Source organism: Tyto alba, unplaced genomic scaffold, assembly GCF_018691265.1.
Source record: "Tyto alba isolate M040663 unplaced genomic scaffold, T.alba_DEE_v4.0 Super-Scaffold_22, whole genome shotgun sequence".
Lineage (NCBI taxonomy): Eukaryota > Metazoa > Chordata > Aves > Strigiformes > Tytonidae > Tyto > Tyto alba.
Window position 1 is genome coordinate 37,191,435 of NW_024881296.1, and position 15,836 is coordinate 37,207,270.

Consider the following 15,836-nt stretch of genomic DNA (forward strand, 5'->3'; position numbering starts at 1 on the left):
ACTCTTTTTGTTCCTGGTAACTAGCTTCCTTGCGCTCAGAGCTAAACCATCAACATGCGGCAGCCATTGACCAGCTAAGGCACAACCACCAGCAAGAACTGGTTGCTGCCAAAATGGAGCTTGAAAGAAGCATAGAACTCGGCAGGCGGCAGGTAGGAGGCATTGCTGGCAATTAACTGTAAAACTGCATGATCTGTATTCGTTTTCTCTTAGCTGGAGGCAAGAACTGTTGTGAACAAACAACAAACGTGTAATCCTTCAAAGTCAGCCAGTACCAGCAAATAATGCAAACCTACCAATTTACCTAAACTTCCTTCCTTAGCTTCTTCCTTCAACAGCCTTCATCCAAAGCCTGGTAACGGCTCCCGTACCAAGGCAGTTTCCTCTCAGAATTGTGCAGCCGTCTGGGAGCACACTGGCTTGCTGTGGGAGGAAAGTACCGATTCTCACAAAATTCTACTCGTCCTCAGCTGCCAGCAGGACTTAAAAAGGAAAAAGCCATTTTTCTCCAAAGCCTAAGTGATATGGCTAAGAAGTGGTTGCCTAAATCCAAATGATTGCCTCAAACTTAAGAGGTAGCTTAATATAATTGTTTTTCGGGAGCCAAACTGGAAAAAATAAATCAGTATCTAAAGAAAGCAGAGAAGATGTTTCTTTAAAAAACCACACCCAAAACAAACAAACAAAATAAAACAACAAACCTCCAAATCCCAAAGCCAGAATAAGCTACTTTTGCTTTCAGCAGCAAACTGATTCATTCACTTTTATCTTTCATTTTTCACTTCGTACACAACCAGTTCTTCTAGTACTAACTAAAAATTCAGAGCTTGATCTCTGGTGAAGTGAAGCCAGACTCCTGGAAGTAAGAGGACCAGAAAATTACTTTCATTTGCCTATACAACAGGCTTTTCAGCACTGATTTACTGATAGTCCAGCACCAAGGAGATAAAGTGGTTCTAGAAATATATTGACAAAGGAAACAGGTTTAGTTGGATATAGCCTCTAAACATAAACAGAGACAGTCAAAGATGAGCCCTTCTTTTTCTCTTCCTTGCTGGTTTAAAAGTGTGATCCCTAGGGGCAAAAACATGGTGCTGTCAGCAGTGGATGGAAACATGCAGGATGTGTTTAGGCCTAGAGTGAGACACCTAAAGGAGATGTCAGTAAAAAAAGTTTAAATTGCAAGAGCAAGTGTTGATCAACCAAATGCTATTTACTTTTGGACTCTATACAATGATCTGCTAAGCACCAGCTGTAGTTGTACTGAGGGCAAAGCCATTAATTGTGTTTTCCTGTGTTAGAGTGCTCAACAGTTCACACGATTAGAGCTGAACTAGATGCAGAGAGATCTGGGCAGGATGATTATGTTTGCTACTTTATGAAATATTTAAATATGTGGATATAAATTTTCCACTGCATTTTCTTAATACAGTCTTTAATACAGTCTTTCTGTAGGGAGGTAGAGAGTTATTTTTAAAGGTCTATTCTTAAAGAAGTCCTATAAAATTTGTGCATTAGGATGTATTTGTATTTCCGGGATGCATGAAGGTGCAAAACACAATTATACATAAACCTACTTTGAAATACCTGCTGATTTTCTATCCCTGAAAACTATATGGTCATTAATAATTGTGAAACTGTGAGAAGTGGAATAGATGGAAATGGAAAACTCTGTAAAAGGTTGATTTTATTACAGACTATTTCTAAATTGAGGAGAATCATTATCAAAACCATTGGGATGGGTTCCTGATGAGTTTCCCAGATGTTAACATCATCGGAATTTCATAGGCAAAAAGAATGCCTTTTATTGATTTACTGGACACAATATAACTGTTATATAAACTATTTAGCATGTATTCTGCTGTGAGATATTTACGACTATTATATATGTAAGTGCCTATATTTGTAGCCCATACTATCCCAGCCAAAATCAGCACAGGAAGATAGGAGACTTCCGAACCATAGTGTTCACTGGTGCGGAGAATGCACCTTGAATTTTTTCTCCTGTTGTATGGGGCTGTAAAGGGAAAAACAGTTTCTCTGTATCGTATGTTGAAGAGGTAGAAAATACTAAATGTGCAGCCCCCTGGTTCTTAGTGGTATCTGGTTTTTTGTTTTACGTGTGGGCAAAAGGATGAGCTACACAAATTTTAACAGGCAATGACAATGACAGTTTTTAAATTTTCTCACAAATGGAAATTGTTTGTTATAGAATTTTGATTTTGTCTTTATTTCTACTTGTACACAGTAAAAAAACACCTCAGTTTTAATAATTTGTGTCAGCATCAAAAACTGAAAAAATTGTCTATTGAATGGAAGATTCTGCTCAGCTGTTATCTTCCAAGAGCAAGTATTGTGCTTCTGAGAGACAAGTCTAATTAAAATATTTTTTTCTGCTACTACTTATATCATAGGAGAAAGAATTTTTATGCCGAATATCAGATCTACAAGATGAACTGAGACACCGAGACCATCATATAGCTGAGCTGGACAAAGAGATTCTGCATCTTCATGAAAATATAAGTGCATTGACCAAGGAATTAGAGTTTAAAGGGAAAGAAGTTCTTAGAATACGGAGTGAATCCAACCAACAGATCAGGTACGAATTTTTCCATTCTCAACCCAAATATGAATTATTTCTCAAATTGTTTTATTTAAGAAATTTAACCATTCGCAGCTTTTAATTTATCCTCTTAGTCAAGCAATGTTATATATCATTTAGTTGTCCTTAGAAAAAGCTATGTCCAGTACTAGTATAGTTAGCGAATATTACCATGTAGTCAAGCTGCATTTCAGTGATACATTTTGGCATATTTTAGCAACAGTCCATTCAAGTGTTGTGTTTTGATGTTGTTTTGTTTTTTGGTTTTTTTTTTTTTTGGTTTTTTTTTTTTGAATTCATTATGTTTATTTATTTAAAAAAGCATTAAAGGAGATGCATTTCCCATGAAATAAGCTAGAAGATTGAAGGACAGAAAGTAGTGAGTTTTGATGAATCAGTAATTCCTACCGTGTTGTCTGATATTGTGTAAAAGACATAAGAAGCATGGCAGAAAATCATGGTGAACAAACAAGTCTGATTTTAGAATAACTCTTTTTTTAACAAAAAATAAATTGAACAGGATGCATGAGCAAGATTTAAGCAAGAAACATGAGAAAGAGCTGGATGTCTTGACAGCAGATCACATCAGAGAGAAACAAAGCATGCTGGCAGATTTTAATAAGACCCAAGAGCTGCTCAAGGAAATTAATTCAGCTTTACAAATTTCGTAAGTTTTGCTGCATTAAAAAAAAATGTATGTAGCTGCATTTGAGTGAATAGTTTTATTCTGGTGTCCATAAGTTGCTGAAGATATTGCAGAGATGCAGATGTGCAAAAACCTCAATCAAGTATGGCGTCGAAATCGTGCATTCTTTAAACAACACAATTCTATAAGCTTTAGGGAAATTTAGTAAGATAAATTGTTAGGGATTTGAGACCAAAAAATTTTGAGTAGGAAAGATATTAAATGTGTGCAGTTCTTAGAAAATTGGAGAAAATATTATCGCAAACTTCTTTCTCAAACTTTAATGCATCTGCTTTGAGAACACAGGAATTTCTTCAACAAGTTTATAAACAGTATAATATTTGTTATTAAGAAGTCTGACAGTAGCACATGAGCGATGCAAACATTTTCAGGTTTGTTAACATAAGGAAAATTAGTGTCTGAAATGGGTTATATGAGCATAACTTAGAGTGTCTCTGAGTCAAAATGCTGCCTGGGGCTAGGCCACCTCTGGACAGAAGTGGTGTGGTGGTGTGCCATCTAGCCAGTATTTTCCTGGCTTCCACATCCTTCATCCTTTATCTCTGTCTGTGATGTAACCCGTTTGGTCAGGGTTTCTGGCTGAGGCTCCATAGTGCATTGAGGGCTTCCTGACACAGAGTTGTCACTGAGGGATTTGTATTTGCAGCACAAAAGATTTATGGCAGAGAAAATAACTGGTTCTCAGTATATGATAGAAAACTTTTTAAAGTAAATATCAATTACAAAATGGAGAATAAAACCCAAATGCATCTAATTCTTTATAATAAGCACTCAGAAATTGTCTTCAAATAAGAAGGGTATAACATTCTAGTTTTTACTCTGTTGTAATTGTCCACATGCACACTCTTGTGCCCTGATAAACGTGGTAGTTTGCCATTGAGTAACTTAGGTGTAAATGACTTTCTGTTTACTGCATTTATCTTGTATGACAAACATACCGGAACTAGGCTTTGGAACTGTTTACCCTAACTTTTTGTCCCATTAAGTTGTTCGTTTTTCAGTGTCCTGAATTTTTCTGAGTTTAGTTGGTTCCCTACCCCTGGTTCTTGCTGAACTTAGAGCTGCGAACAAGCAGCCGCTGGCCTAAAGACAGCAAATAGCCAGAGTGCCCTGACCTGGCTTTCAGTACGTTATGCCTCTCTACTTATACTGAAGCAAGGAGCTATCAAAAAAAAAAAAAAAAAAAGAAACTATGTAAAAAAAACTCAGAAGAGTTTTATGTAGCTATTTCTTAAGTTACTGTTTCCAGGTTGGGCCTCACCTAAAGCATGGCCTCATGAACGTGTATGAAATGGAGAATCTATTTTACAGTAATTGAGAGCGGGTATCATTAATTAGGCTCTACATCTACAGTCTTTAAATTACATATTATCTCTTTGAAACAGAAAAAAAACAGTTCTCTGAAATATCTGAAAATAAAATGACAGCTGTGTGTAACTATGTGCTATACTCTGGGGATCTGTATACAAGAGCTTAACCCAGCATAAAATGTATACACAGAAATTAAGCCAGCTGAGCATTTTTGTGTTCTGCTGAGTCAAATGCCTATTCTGCAAATAAAACCAGTCATGTTGTTCACATTCATAATGTTTTATGTAAATACATTATATAATATCTTCAGATTATGTACAGGTTATTTGAAGGTTATAAATATAGTTTAATATGAACTGTTTTTCAGACACAACTCAAAGTAAAAATCACATAACTGCTTCTGAAGGGAAAATATTTATCATTATGTCTACTTCCAAGTGAGTTGTGGAATTAAGTTTGAGCTGATTTAGACACCTTAAATTCATAGATTTTGCTGAGGGTTTGTTTGGGATTTTTTTTTTAATTTTCTTTTTTCATTAAGTTTGTTAAATTTCCTCAGTCTGTTCTGAAACCTGGTTCACTTACCAACATGAGGGCTGAATATGTAAGACAAGTATTTTAGCAGTTTCCTTTGGAACACTGTTTAGCATCATGAGCATTATATTCATGTTTCAAAAAGACATAGTAGCTTGAAATTGTAGTGTCTTCAAAACATGTTCTTGAAGAAGAAACAAGGATATTTATGCAGTTACTTGTACAACTGTTCGCTCAGTTGGCTTATTTCACTTCTCTCCTTTAATGCTTTCCCACCAGGCATTTCAAATTTACTTCGATTTTTTTTCAAATGTTTATCAATTGTTACATTTCTCTTAACCCAGATATCCTAATATCCAAGTGTTACTGCTTTTCTTTTACAGCTCATTCTTTTATTTCATCTCTAATGGTACTAAGTTGCTTTTTTGGAGAGGAATTAGTTACCAATTAGTCTTCACTGTTCTTGGATATCTTTGTTCCAGTATGCTCCACATGAAGTGAGGAAGATGGTGCCAGCCTTGTCTGTCTACCCAGTTTCTCCTGTATCACAAGCATGCATCTTTATGCAGAGCAGTCATCTATAAAAAGAATATACTCTTTGTTTTCCTCATCAAGAAAGTGAATTGTCAGCTTTAAAAATTTACATTAATATTAAATATAATGCAATGTAGTCCCTATATTTTGTATTAGAATCAATCTTACCTATGTCTCCTGTAATTCTGCTGTCCATATTATGGTTCTGAATGCCTCATTTTCAGTCTGACTTCCAAGAGGCCTTTTTTCAAACACCTAGTACTGCATGCACAAGAAGGATGTTAAGTTTTTAGAATTTTCCCCAGATTATTAGTTAGAGGAGTAAAGGTTATGGTTATTGTTGATATTTTTTTTTTTTTAACTAGCTAGAGCTGAATGATAACATAGAAATTAATTTACTTCAAGGTGATAAGAAAGTCATCTTCTGTTTTTACTCCTGAACTCTCTTTTGTACTAATCAAAAATGTGACTATTCACTCATCATTTAACACTGGATCAGGCTAAAGGGGGTATTCTTCTTTCCTATAAAGTTTAGAAGAAATGGAAGAAAAATATAAAAACAGAGAATCAAGACCAGAAGACTTGCAGCTTATCTCAGAACTGAAAGACCTAATTGCAGAACGGGACCAACTCATAAAGAAATTGATTGTAAGACTTTTATGCTCTCTTGGTTTAATATCTTGACAGATACAAAAGTTAATCTAATTCAAACTGTTTGAATATTTAAAGAACCAATCCTGCTGGCATGTTTTTATATTCTTTAACACATTATTCCTGTGGTTCCAATGACTCATAATAGTAAAACTAATTAGATACAGAGTTTTGCACAATGCAGCATAATACATTAATACAAAAATATTTCAGTATGACCTTGATCAGATGTCTCCTATCTCCAATCCAGGAATAAGCCAGCCCTGTAAGCCGTATAAGAAATAGTCTCTTCTATGAGGTTTCTAAGACCAATTTCCTGATGTACTGAGCTTCCCAAATTCAGAGCACAACACCCTGACTCAGATCAGTCTGATTAGATCCTGATTCAGAAGCAAGAAGGGATGAGGAAATTCAAATTAATGAGAGATCAGAAGATAACTATACTGAGTCTTTCCCAGTGCATAATCCACTAGGCTATTGCTCACTTCCCGGAGCAAAGAACTGCAGCAGTAGAAATTATTTAGGTAATGACATATAATAATATGTAAAACATATTAAATATGAAATGCAATTTTTATAATTGCCAGTTTCTTTTAAAATGTAAACATAAATTGGAGATCATTTTATAGGCAGATTTGGCCACTAACCGATTGAAAATGCATAAAAAGAAGTTTCTATTTGTTCTTCTTTATAGGAGGACAAAAAGTTCTATCAGCTGGAGCTAGTTAACAGGGAGACTAACTACAACAAAATGTTTAATGCAAGCCCTAATGTTGGTGTTATTAATCCATTGGTGAAGGTATGTTCCATGGACTTCATTGCTAAAGTGAAGAAAGAGAAATCTCAACTTACAATACAGTAAAAAGAAGAAATATATGTGTATGTGTGTGCCTGCGTGTGTACATATATCGCTCTTAAAAGATATGTTCAAAACAAGGAACATAGTTTTCCATTTGTCTCTACTTATTTTTGTGTAGCTTTGTTTCTTTCCTCCTGTTGAGAGATCCACTAATATTGTTGCCTAATTTGCTAGATGTGTATGACATAACACACAGTTCCTTCTCACGGAACTGCAAAATCAGAATAGAAGAGTGGCAGGAAGGCAACAGAGGGCAGGACTGTGGCATATAATGGATAACAGTGACATCTGTAGCCAGTTTTAGCTTTGTAATTTTTCTTGGTTATTTTGGAAAGTGCAAGGGCAGTTTAATTTCTCAGGTGGTGCTCAGGATGGAAGACCATTAGATAGAGGGAGAGGGGACACCAAAGGAAGGGAATAAGAGTAAAAAGGGGAAGAGTATGAGAAAGGCATGGAATGAGTCTGAATGGAAAATGATGGAGTAGTACTGGAGAACTGGAGTGACAAACCAGGTATGGACTGGGGGGGCAGCAGGAGATCGAATTCAGTCTGTAGCCATCTCAGTTATTGCCACCACCTGTGTAAGTGAAAACACTTCAGCAGCAACCTTTTCCAGTTCCCTCCGTCCTGCTGAATAGCAGCCAGTGAAGGCTCCTGTAGGAGCAGGCACAGTAGCCTCCCTGTCACTTCCAAAGCCAACAGCATTCCTTCACGAGGAATGTGAGTAGCCTGCGGTAGGGTACCCTAAATCTATTTCTTTTCACCACCTCGGGAGTAAGAATGAGTCCTCTGACATTTCCTTCCTCCTTGTGATAACCCGTAGGTTATTTTACCCACATGGAAAGGGAAGAGATTTGTCCCAGATGTAGAGGCAGAAGAATTCAGGAAGGTTCTGCAGCAGAGAGTAACCCAAGGGGCACAACAGGAGCAGCTCAGATGCCCGAAAGCTTCAGTGATCAAGGTTCAGGCTCCGTTATTTAAAAGGAGCTCTGGCTCCATTATTTGAGATCAGGCTGTGGTATCTAGCTAAGCCTTACTGTAATTTCACATCAGATCAGCGTGTTCCCCACTTCTGCACAAAGTCTGCTGCAAATTGTCAGTGTTCTCCTACGTTTTCCAGGAGCCCAGCAGCCCTCACAAGCTTATCTGTGAATGCCTAACTTTTATGCGTGACTGCAGAAATGAACTTAGTTCGGGCCCAGTAGAGACAATACCAGGACTGTCAGATGCAGTTTGAATGCTTTGTTTTTGTGTGATAAAGGTTGTTTGAAAATTTCAGAAGTTTGTCTGAACCACTCATTTATAAAGATCTGAAATGTAACCATCAAGTATATAAGCTTGTGCTTTGTGTGAAATCTGAAGCAGTTGGGAAAAATGCTTTAAGATCAGATTTCCATAGTGATAATTCATATATTTTTATAATATGCTTCTATCACTTGAAAGTCTTTAGACTTTAAAACTGTCTTCTATGCCAGATCTCCCATTTCATGAGTTGTGGACCATGTTACTTTACTTTGTCAGAGCATGTACTGTGTTATTGGAGAATGAATTACAAAGAAACTGAAAATCTCATTCTCTTTTCTTTTTTGTAATAAAAAGACAGAATTTTTGAGTTACTATAGGCTTTGCATATTAATGCAAAATTAAAGCCATTGCAGTATGAATTACAGCTTCTCTAATTTATGCAATGGACCTGTTTAGTATTATGTTGTTACATTTAAAGTTTCTTAATACTTTGCATGAATTTCATGGAAACAATACACAGAATTTCATCTTTCAAGATTTGCCTGCTTCAGAAGCATAGACTGTTTTATAGAGAATAAGATATAAACTGTAGTATTTTTCTAAGCACTTGTGTGGATAACACACATTTTTCAGAAATGGGCTGCCTGTGAAACACACAGATTTAGCCACAGTGTGTTTAACACACCATTGTAATTACGGTGTATATTATCTTGCAGATGTACTTTAGGTACAGTTGGTTACTTATTCCAAACTATTTTTTTCCACCATAATGTTATTTCTGACTTCTTCAGCTACTACAGAAATAGTAAAGTGTATGGGACAATCTTGGTTTAATCCTTTGCAGCTAATGATACTTAAAAAAGCCTTTTCCATTACAGCTTTCTGTTAAATTGTTGGGGTTTTAAATTGTATTTTGACAAACACGCCCACCAGTGTGGCTACAATTAGTAGCATTTGCATCTGCCAGCTCTGGAGAGGTCAGACACTGAAATCAAAGCTAGCAGAGAGCTAAATGGAAGAGAGTACAAACAAACAATAGGACTCTGTCTGACTGTTTGAACTTGTACCCACCCTCAGATAGAGCAGCTCTTCTGTTTCAAGTGGAATTCTGCTGGTAAATATTCTATAGAAACAACACGAGCTTCCACTTGTCTTGCACTTTATTTATTTCAAATGCATGTAGTTCATAAGCCCTTAAGGGTTTTGTCTCCTAGCTGCTTTGTTAGGGTTGCATATATGTAATTGAATGAAAGTATTTATTATATATTCAAGTCGTACATAATTCATGAGAATAAATGAACCCATTCAAAAATCCTATTTTTGGAAATAAGGCTTTTCAAATATCAATATTTCATTGTGGACATGGAATATTTGATAGAAGTCAGAAAATACACGTGGCATTCTGTCACAGCTATTTTTAAAAAGCTATAGAATTATTTGAAGCACCCTTCGACATTACAATATCTATAAAAGTAAACAGGATAAATACTGAGTCCTTTGTATGATGTGTTACGGAGAGTAAAATAGAGATACAAAAATAAAATTCTTCAGTATTTTAAGTCCCTTGAAATACTATCAGTAGGAGAATAGAGAGTTTTAAGAAAAATGTTCAGTTGTGCCACCTGGTGTCTAGAAGTGGCAGGTGTAGTAGCGTTAGAAGCCCGGCCTTTTCCTTGTGCAAGAAACTCCTATACAATTGTTTTATCTTTCCCAGTGTTGCTATAACAGTTGCTAACTATGAGGGTGTAATTGCTTTAAAAGAAATGTAGCTGCTTTTCCAGCTTCCATGTTCCAGTTACCAAAATACGCCTCAGTGATGGGGTGAAACCTGTTGGAGAGATTCACTTTATTCGTCCCTGAAATTTGCTTGAATTAAATTTGACAGCAGAGCTGTTTCACTGATATCAGGAAAAAGATATAAGCAAACATGAGAGGTTTAACAGACTAAATAGCAGTTTTGTGGAAAACTTGGTATCACCAATGTCTTAAGCAGAACAAAATGTTATATTGGAAGATCTCATGTAATGTAATCATTGATTATTACACTAAGTGTTAATAACTTCATCATTTCGATCAGAAATTTGATTTTTCTGCAAAACTTTGTGGTGTTCAGTTCTGGTCAAAGCAGATAGCAAAACTACAACTGGAAAAAAAAGCCCAACCTGTCCCGGTTGCTGTCCTTCAAAAAAACCCCAAATCAGCCGTCAGTACAACTTTTAAATTTGCAGATTTCCTCATCTGTCCTGGTGCAAGAAGCCTTCCTTACACTTGTTATTTTTAATGCAGCAAAAGAAGAAGAATGATAAATCAACAAACAGGTTTGTGAGTGTCCCCAATCTAAGTGCTCTGGAATCTAGCGGAGTGGTGGGCAATGGACATCCCAACCGCCTGGACCCCATTCCTAACTCACCCATCCACGATATTGAGCTCAACAGCAGCAAGCCCCTGCCACAGCCAGTGCCACCCAAAGAGCCCAAGACGTTTTTGAGGTGAGCACTGCCTCACCAATCTTTTTTTTTTTTCTTTTTTTTCTTTTTTTTTTTTTTTTTGCTTAACTCAGGAAAATTTTGCATTCCTATTGAGCTGAATCCCACTTGCTTTATGAACCTTTCAGAGGTACAACTACTCTTACGGCATTTTTAATTTTTACATTATATTTATAACCTCTTTATAGTATTCCTTTTTATTGTAGACCTTGCTGAAATGTGAAGTACTCTCTCACTTTTTTGTAAGGCTTGAACTTTGAAAACCTCTTTAGATACTTTAATGGAATTCATGTGCTTCCAATTGTTTACATATATGAACAATTGTTTTAATGTTTGTGTTATTTACTGATTGTTATATAGGAATTGATATTAGCACAGAATTTCTTTTATCCAATATTACGTGATAATTGTTTTTCTGTAAGAAAAGTATTCTTCTGTGCTACGTGAATGTTTTGTGTTTCCCCTTCCCTTGCCTACATCAAATTGTGTCATAGGAGTAACCTTACTACAGCCACAGGAAACACGCATGCTTGGATGCTTCATGCTGAGCTTCCAGTAACCAAAACCAGCGTTGAAGTCTCAAGTAATTCTCTCACAAAATAATAGTTAATTAAATAACATAAAAATGGCATTTTAGAGGCAGGATTTTCATCTTTTGGCTTTATGTGCCTACCTATTAAACACACTGAAGTGCTGGACTCTGTTTAGTAGGTGCTGATCTCCTACCTCTAAGTTGGCAATTTAAAGCCATGTGTAATTAACCAGTTCCACAGTCGGTTGTTCGCTCTCTCCTTTGGTTTAATGCAAAAGACCACATACCTAGCAACTACTAATTATAAAAGGAAACCAATGATAGTATCTAAAACAGATCAGGAGAAACACTCTATTTCAAGAAAACAACCTTTTTTTCAAAGAGAGCACTGTTGCTTATTTTTCTCCCGTGCATGTGATGTGCATGAGCGTGCTCAGGTATCTGTAACAGGCATGTGCATGAACCCATGGACTGTGATGCTGGAGTTTCCATTCCAACTTGTTTTGTGCTCTGCATTATCCCGTGATACAGTAGGGATTATTACTGATTTTTATTGATGAAGGAACTTAATTGTGTAATTAAATTATCCTCTCTTGCTCATTTTCTGAGAATTTTCAGTGTTCAAGGGACAACCAAACCTTGTTTGCAGCGCTGCAGTTTATTTCTTCCTAGTACATTAGCATATTTTAAACGTGTGCATGAACAATGCAAGTGATATTGGTGATTGGTGTTAAGTACTGAAATAGCCTGTATTTTTGTTCACTTGCCAAGCAGTCTTTGTGAGCACGTCTACAAATATGATGCTTGCATCATATTTTTGAAAAATAACTTTACCACAGGAAAAGGATGCTAAAAGAGGACCTTCCACAGTCACACTTTTGCAGGAAAATCCTTTTTACTCTTCCTGAAAACCCACAGCTGTTTGTGAGATTTTAAGTCCTGTTTTCCAAACTATTATTTGCCTACCCTGTAATGTGGCTTCTGAACTGACTTGTCCGTGCTGCTGATGCTCTCCAATGGAGTGGATGATCACAGATTCTATGGGGAGACATTAAATCGTGTCCCGAGACACACTGATAATTAATCCATGGAAAACCAGACTGTGTCCTTTACTGAATATCCTCTGTGATTTCTTTTTCTCCTAACATTTGTGCTTCTTATGTAGTTGTGGGATAACTGGTTTGTTTTTTGTTTTTTTTTTTTTTTTTTCCTTTCTTTCCTGTGAACTTAGCCCCCCTCAGACTGATGCTTCCCCAGTGGCTTCACCGGACCCACAACGCCAGGAGTGGCTGGCCCGGTACTTCACGTTCTGAGAGACGAGTTGTTTTTGTGGCACGGCGTGACGTGGACTGTTTGTAAGAGCATGACCTTATGTAAACCCTCATGTGAACAAGATTTCCTGTAATTTGTCAAACACTGTGAATGAGAAGGTATTTGTCTTTCTGATTTGAAACGGCACTGTATTTCATGTTATATTTGTTGGAATCACTTGACATGGTACTATATAATGTGTGTAATTATAACTTATTTTTATTTAAAATGAAAGAATCTTTAACCTTTGTAATGACTACATAATAAATTTTGGTAGAACAAACATAATGCTTTCCCCCTTTTTCCTATAAATGTGTTTGCTTTGACTTCAGGTAAGGCTTTTCCCCCCCCACAATGATCTAAGTGCATGGTTACTGTAAATACAATTTAAACTGTAAAAGGAAAAAGTATACATATATATATCTCTCACTCTCTCCAGTTTTCGCAGGGTATGTTTAATGCATCCCAATTCTATTCTGCTACTTTGTAGCAGTTTAAAAACTATCTCTAACATTTAAAAAGGAGAACGTGAAACAATCAAAACTAGTGTAGCTGCTAGCCTTCAGAGCAGAGTGATTTTGTCAAGAGTATGAAAAAAGCCACAAGCCAGGAGCTGTTCCTAGCAGAGGGGGGTTGGCTCCTTTGCCTTCTAGTTATAATCAAACATTTTATCATTGAATTTAAGCAGAAACTGCTCCCACACGTTATGTATTTCTTTGATGAATATTAACAAAAACAAATGCTTGAAACATTTAGAATAGTGTACTAAGTATCTCTACATAAATCAAGAATCTACATTTTGAGTGTACAGTCGGGCTTTGGATATAACTAACGTCTGAAATGAAAAAACAAAACAAGACAACCAAACCCAAGCAAACAGAAAACAAAAACCCAAAACACCCCACCACCCAACTTTTACCCATTTAGACATACTACAGATACAGGTCTTTCATTCAAATTACCTTCCCTTGTCTCTATTCAAGTTTTTTCTTCTTCTTAAACTGATACATGAAAATGTTTTTTTCAGCCAGTGAGCATGATTCTCCAATCCTTTTATGATGCCAGTGTTGCTCGAGAAATTTGCTACAGCAGATAGGAAACTAGAGCTTATTGTCTTTTAATATTTTTTTTTTCATTGAAAGATTACCACAAAGGAACTCACACTGGTAGTCTCAGGGAGGAAATTGTCTCTTTGTTTTATGAATGTATTTTTAAGCTGAATCTCTTCACTTTTAAAAGCAGGAAAAAAATATTTGAGTTATTTGAATAAGGTTTTAGGTAGAATACACAAAGGTCTTTAAGATTTCATCTGAAGCCCTACCTACATCTTTTTTTCACTATATGCAAAGGTAAATACCCTCGATGAAGATAATTGCTAATTACAATGAGTTTTATATGTAGTCTATGTATAAATGAGAAATTTGTATGTTTTCATATAAACAATATAAAACCTTCTAAATGAGCATTTAAAACCGTCTATCTTCTAATTCAGCTTGAAAATTCCACTGAAAGCTGTACTCTGGTGACGCTGCCATGGATTAAAGATGCGTAGAGCAGATTTTCTATAGCTGGGGGAGTCAACTGTAGGTATATGCAACTCTCTAATTTTAGAAGAAAGCCATATTGGACAAAATGTCAGATTTCTTGGCTGTTTCCCAAAATAAAATACACTAGCTCATTTTGTTATAATGTTCTGAAGTGAGTGTTGCGTATTTTTTCTTGCATGCTTTGCAAGGGCTCAGCCTTTTTCTCCCATTTGTACATTTTTACATATGGAATTAATAACAGTAGTCAAAAGATTATAATATTTGCATTTACTTCATCTATTAAGTGAAAGATGTGCCCGCTGTTTTTTTTGCTACTAGGGATTTGTCTTTTGGAAGGGAGAAGAAAGTTAAGAAGCGCTCAGTCACCATGTCTGCCACTGTCTGCAGCTGCTCCACTACCAGATCAGTCTCTTGAAAACCAAACAGCAACAGCCCCAAACCAACCTGAAGAAACTGGGAAAAAACTGACTTTCTATCAAATGGCATTGAGAACTCTGGAAAACGTATTCCTAAAAAAAGTTCATATCTGGCATTTGGGTTTAATACAGGAACTTGCGTTATCATAACGTCATTGCGTTCCTGATCTTTGTAGTCTTTGGTATTCTGGAAAAACCTAAAGGTGCACATGGTCACGAGTCCAGCTGTGCAGAGAGTTCTGCAAGGTCTCTGCTCACACATGCACGCAGCCTCTCCTAGCTCAACAGACAGCGCCGAGTAAGGAGGTCCAGAATTAGTGTGAGGTTGCAGAGTGTTATTTACAACGGTGGGAAACTCTTTTGGCACTCTCTCTGCACTCTGGCACTTTAAATCTCATTATTAGCACTTAGTTACACTAATTCCCCTGACATTTTAGATTTTTTCCAGAAAGAGAAATAAATAAAAACTCAAAGACAAAACAATAAAGAATGTGATATTTTAATCCTTACTGTGTTTTCCTGTGGAAGGAGGAGGTAACAGGCCGTACCTGATACAAGGGCAAAATACAGAAGCTTCCTGCATTTCATCAGAACACCATCAGAACAATCAGTCTGGATCGCTCCGGTTACTTCTGTGACACGAGCCTGAATGCCAGTGAATTTTCCAGGTTAGCAGAAGAGTGCCCTAGCTGCCCCTGACACAAACGGATAGCGTAGGGAAGAATTATGTCCCGAGAACTGCGTGAGGGGTTTTCTGCAGCAGAAATCGTACCCAGATGGTATACTTGGAGAGGAAAAAAAAAAAAAAAAAATAAAGCCCCAAGATGACTGAAAACAAAGCTGCTGCAATCAGTGCCAACACAGAAATCACTTCATCAGATTGAGTCCTTCCTTTTGCACTTTTTCCAGTTATTTCAGCATATGTGTACTGTGTTTACCTGAGGCTTCAAGGAAAATAGTAATCCTATGAGAAGTACTGGCAATAAATTACATGGGTCAATATTATAGAATTTTTAACATTCTTACTTGGTCGAAATAAATTTTCACGTCTGTTTTTCTCATGATCTCTTATTTTGGAAGAAAAATTTTGATTATTTTCCAA

The 15,836-nt window shown here is 36.5% G+C and overlaps 1 protein-coding gene across 17 annotated transcripts in view; it reads left to right on the forward strand.

The window, feature by feature from the left end:
- FAM184A (family with sequence similarity 184 member A) overlaps positions 1-15,836 on the forward strand; it is an 82,293-nt gene extending 66,457 nt beyond the window's left edge. For 2 of the 17 annotated variants that reach the window (XM_042795999.1, XM_042796000.1), the window contains 8 exons: positions 25-152; positions 2,415-2,599; positions 3,123-3,269; positions 6,218-6,335; positions 7,033-7,137; positions 8,021-8,158; positions 10,729-10,931; positions 12,692-14,469. In XM_042795999.1, coding sequence (XP_042651933.1) covers positions 25-152; positions 2,415-2,599; positions 3,123-3,269; positions 6,218-6,335; positions 7,033-7,137; positions 8,021-8,158; positions 10,729-10,931; positions 12,692-12,773 — 1,106 coding nt within the window. In that variant the 3' untranslated portion in view covers positions 12,774-14,469. Of the gene's footprint in view, positions 1-24; positions 153-2,414; positions 2,600-3,122; positions 3,270-6,217; positions 6,336-7,032; positions 7,138-8,020; positions 8,159-10,728; positions 10,932-12,691; positions 14,470-14,636 lie in introns of those variants that run through there. The other 15 variants (XM_042796001.1, XM_042796002.1, XM_032992865.2 and 12 more) reach the window with 13 other exon arrangements.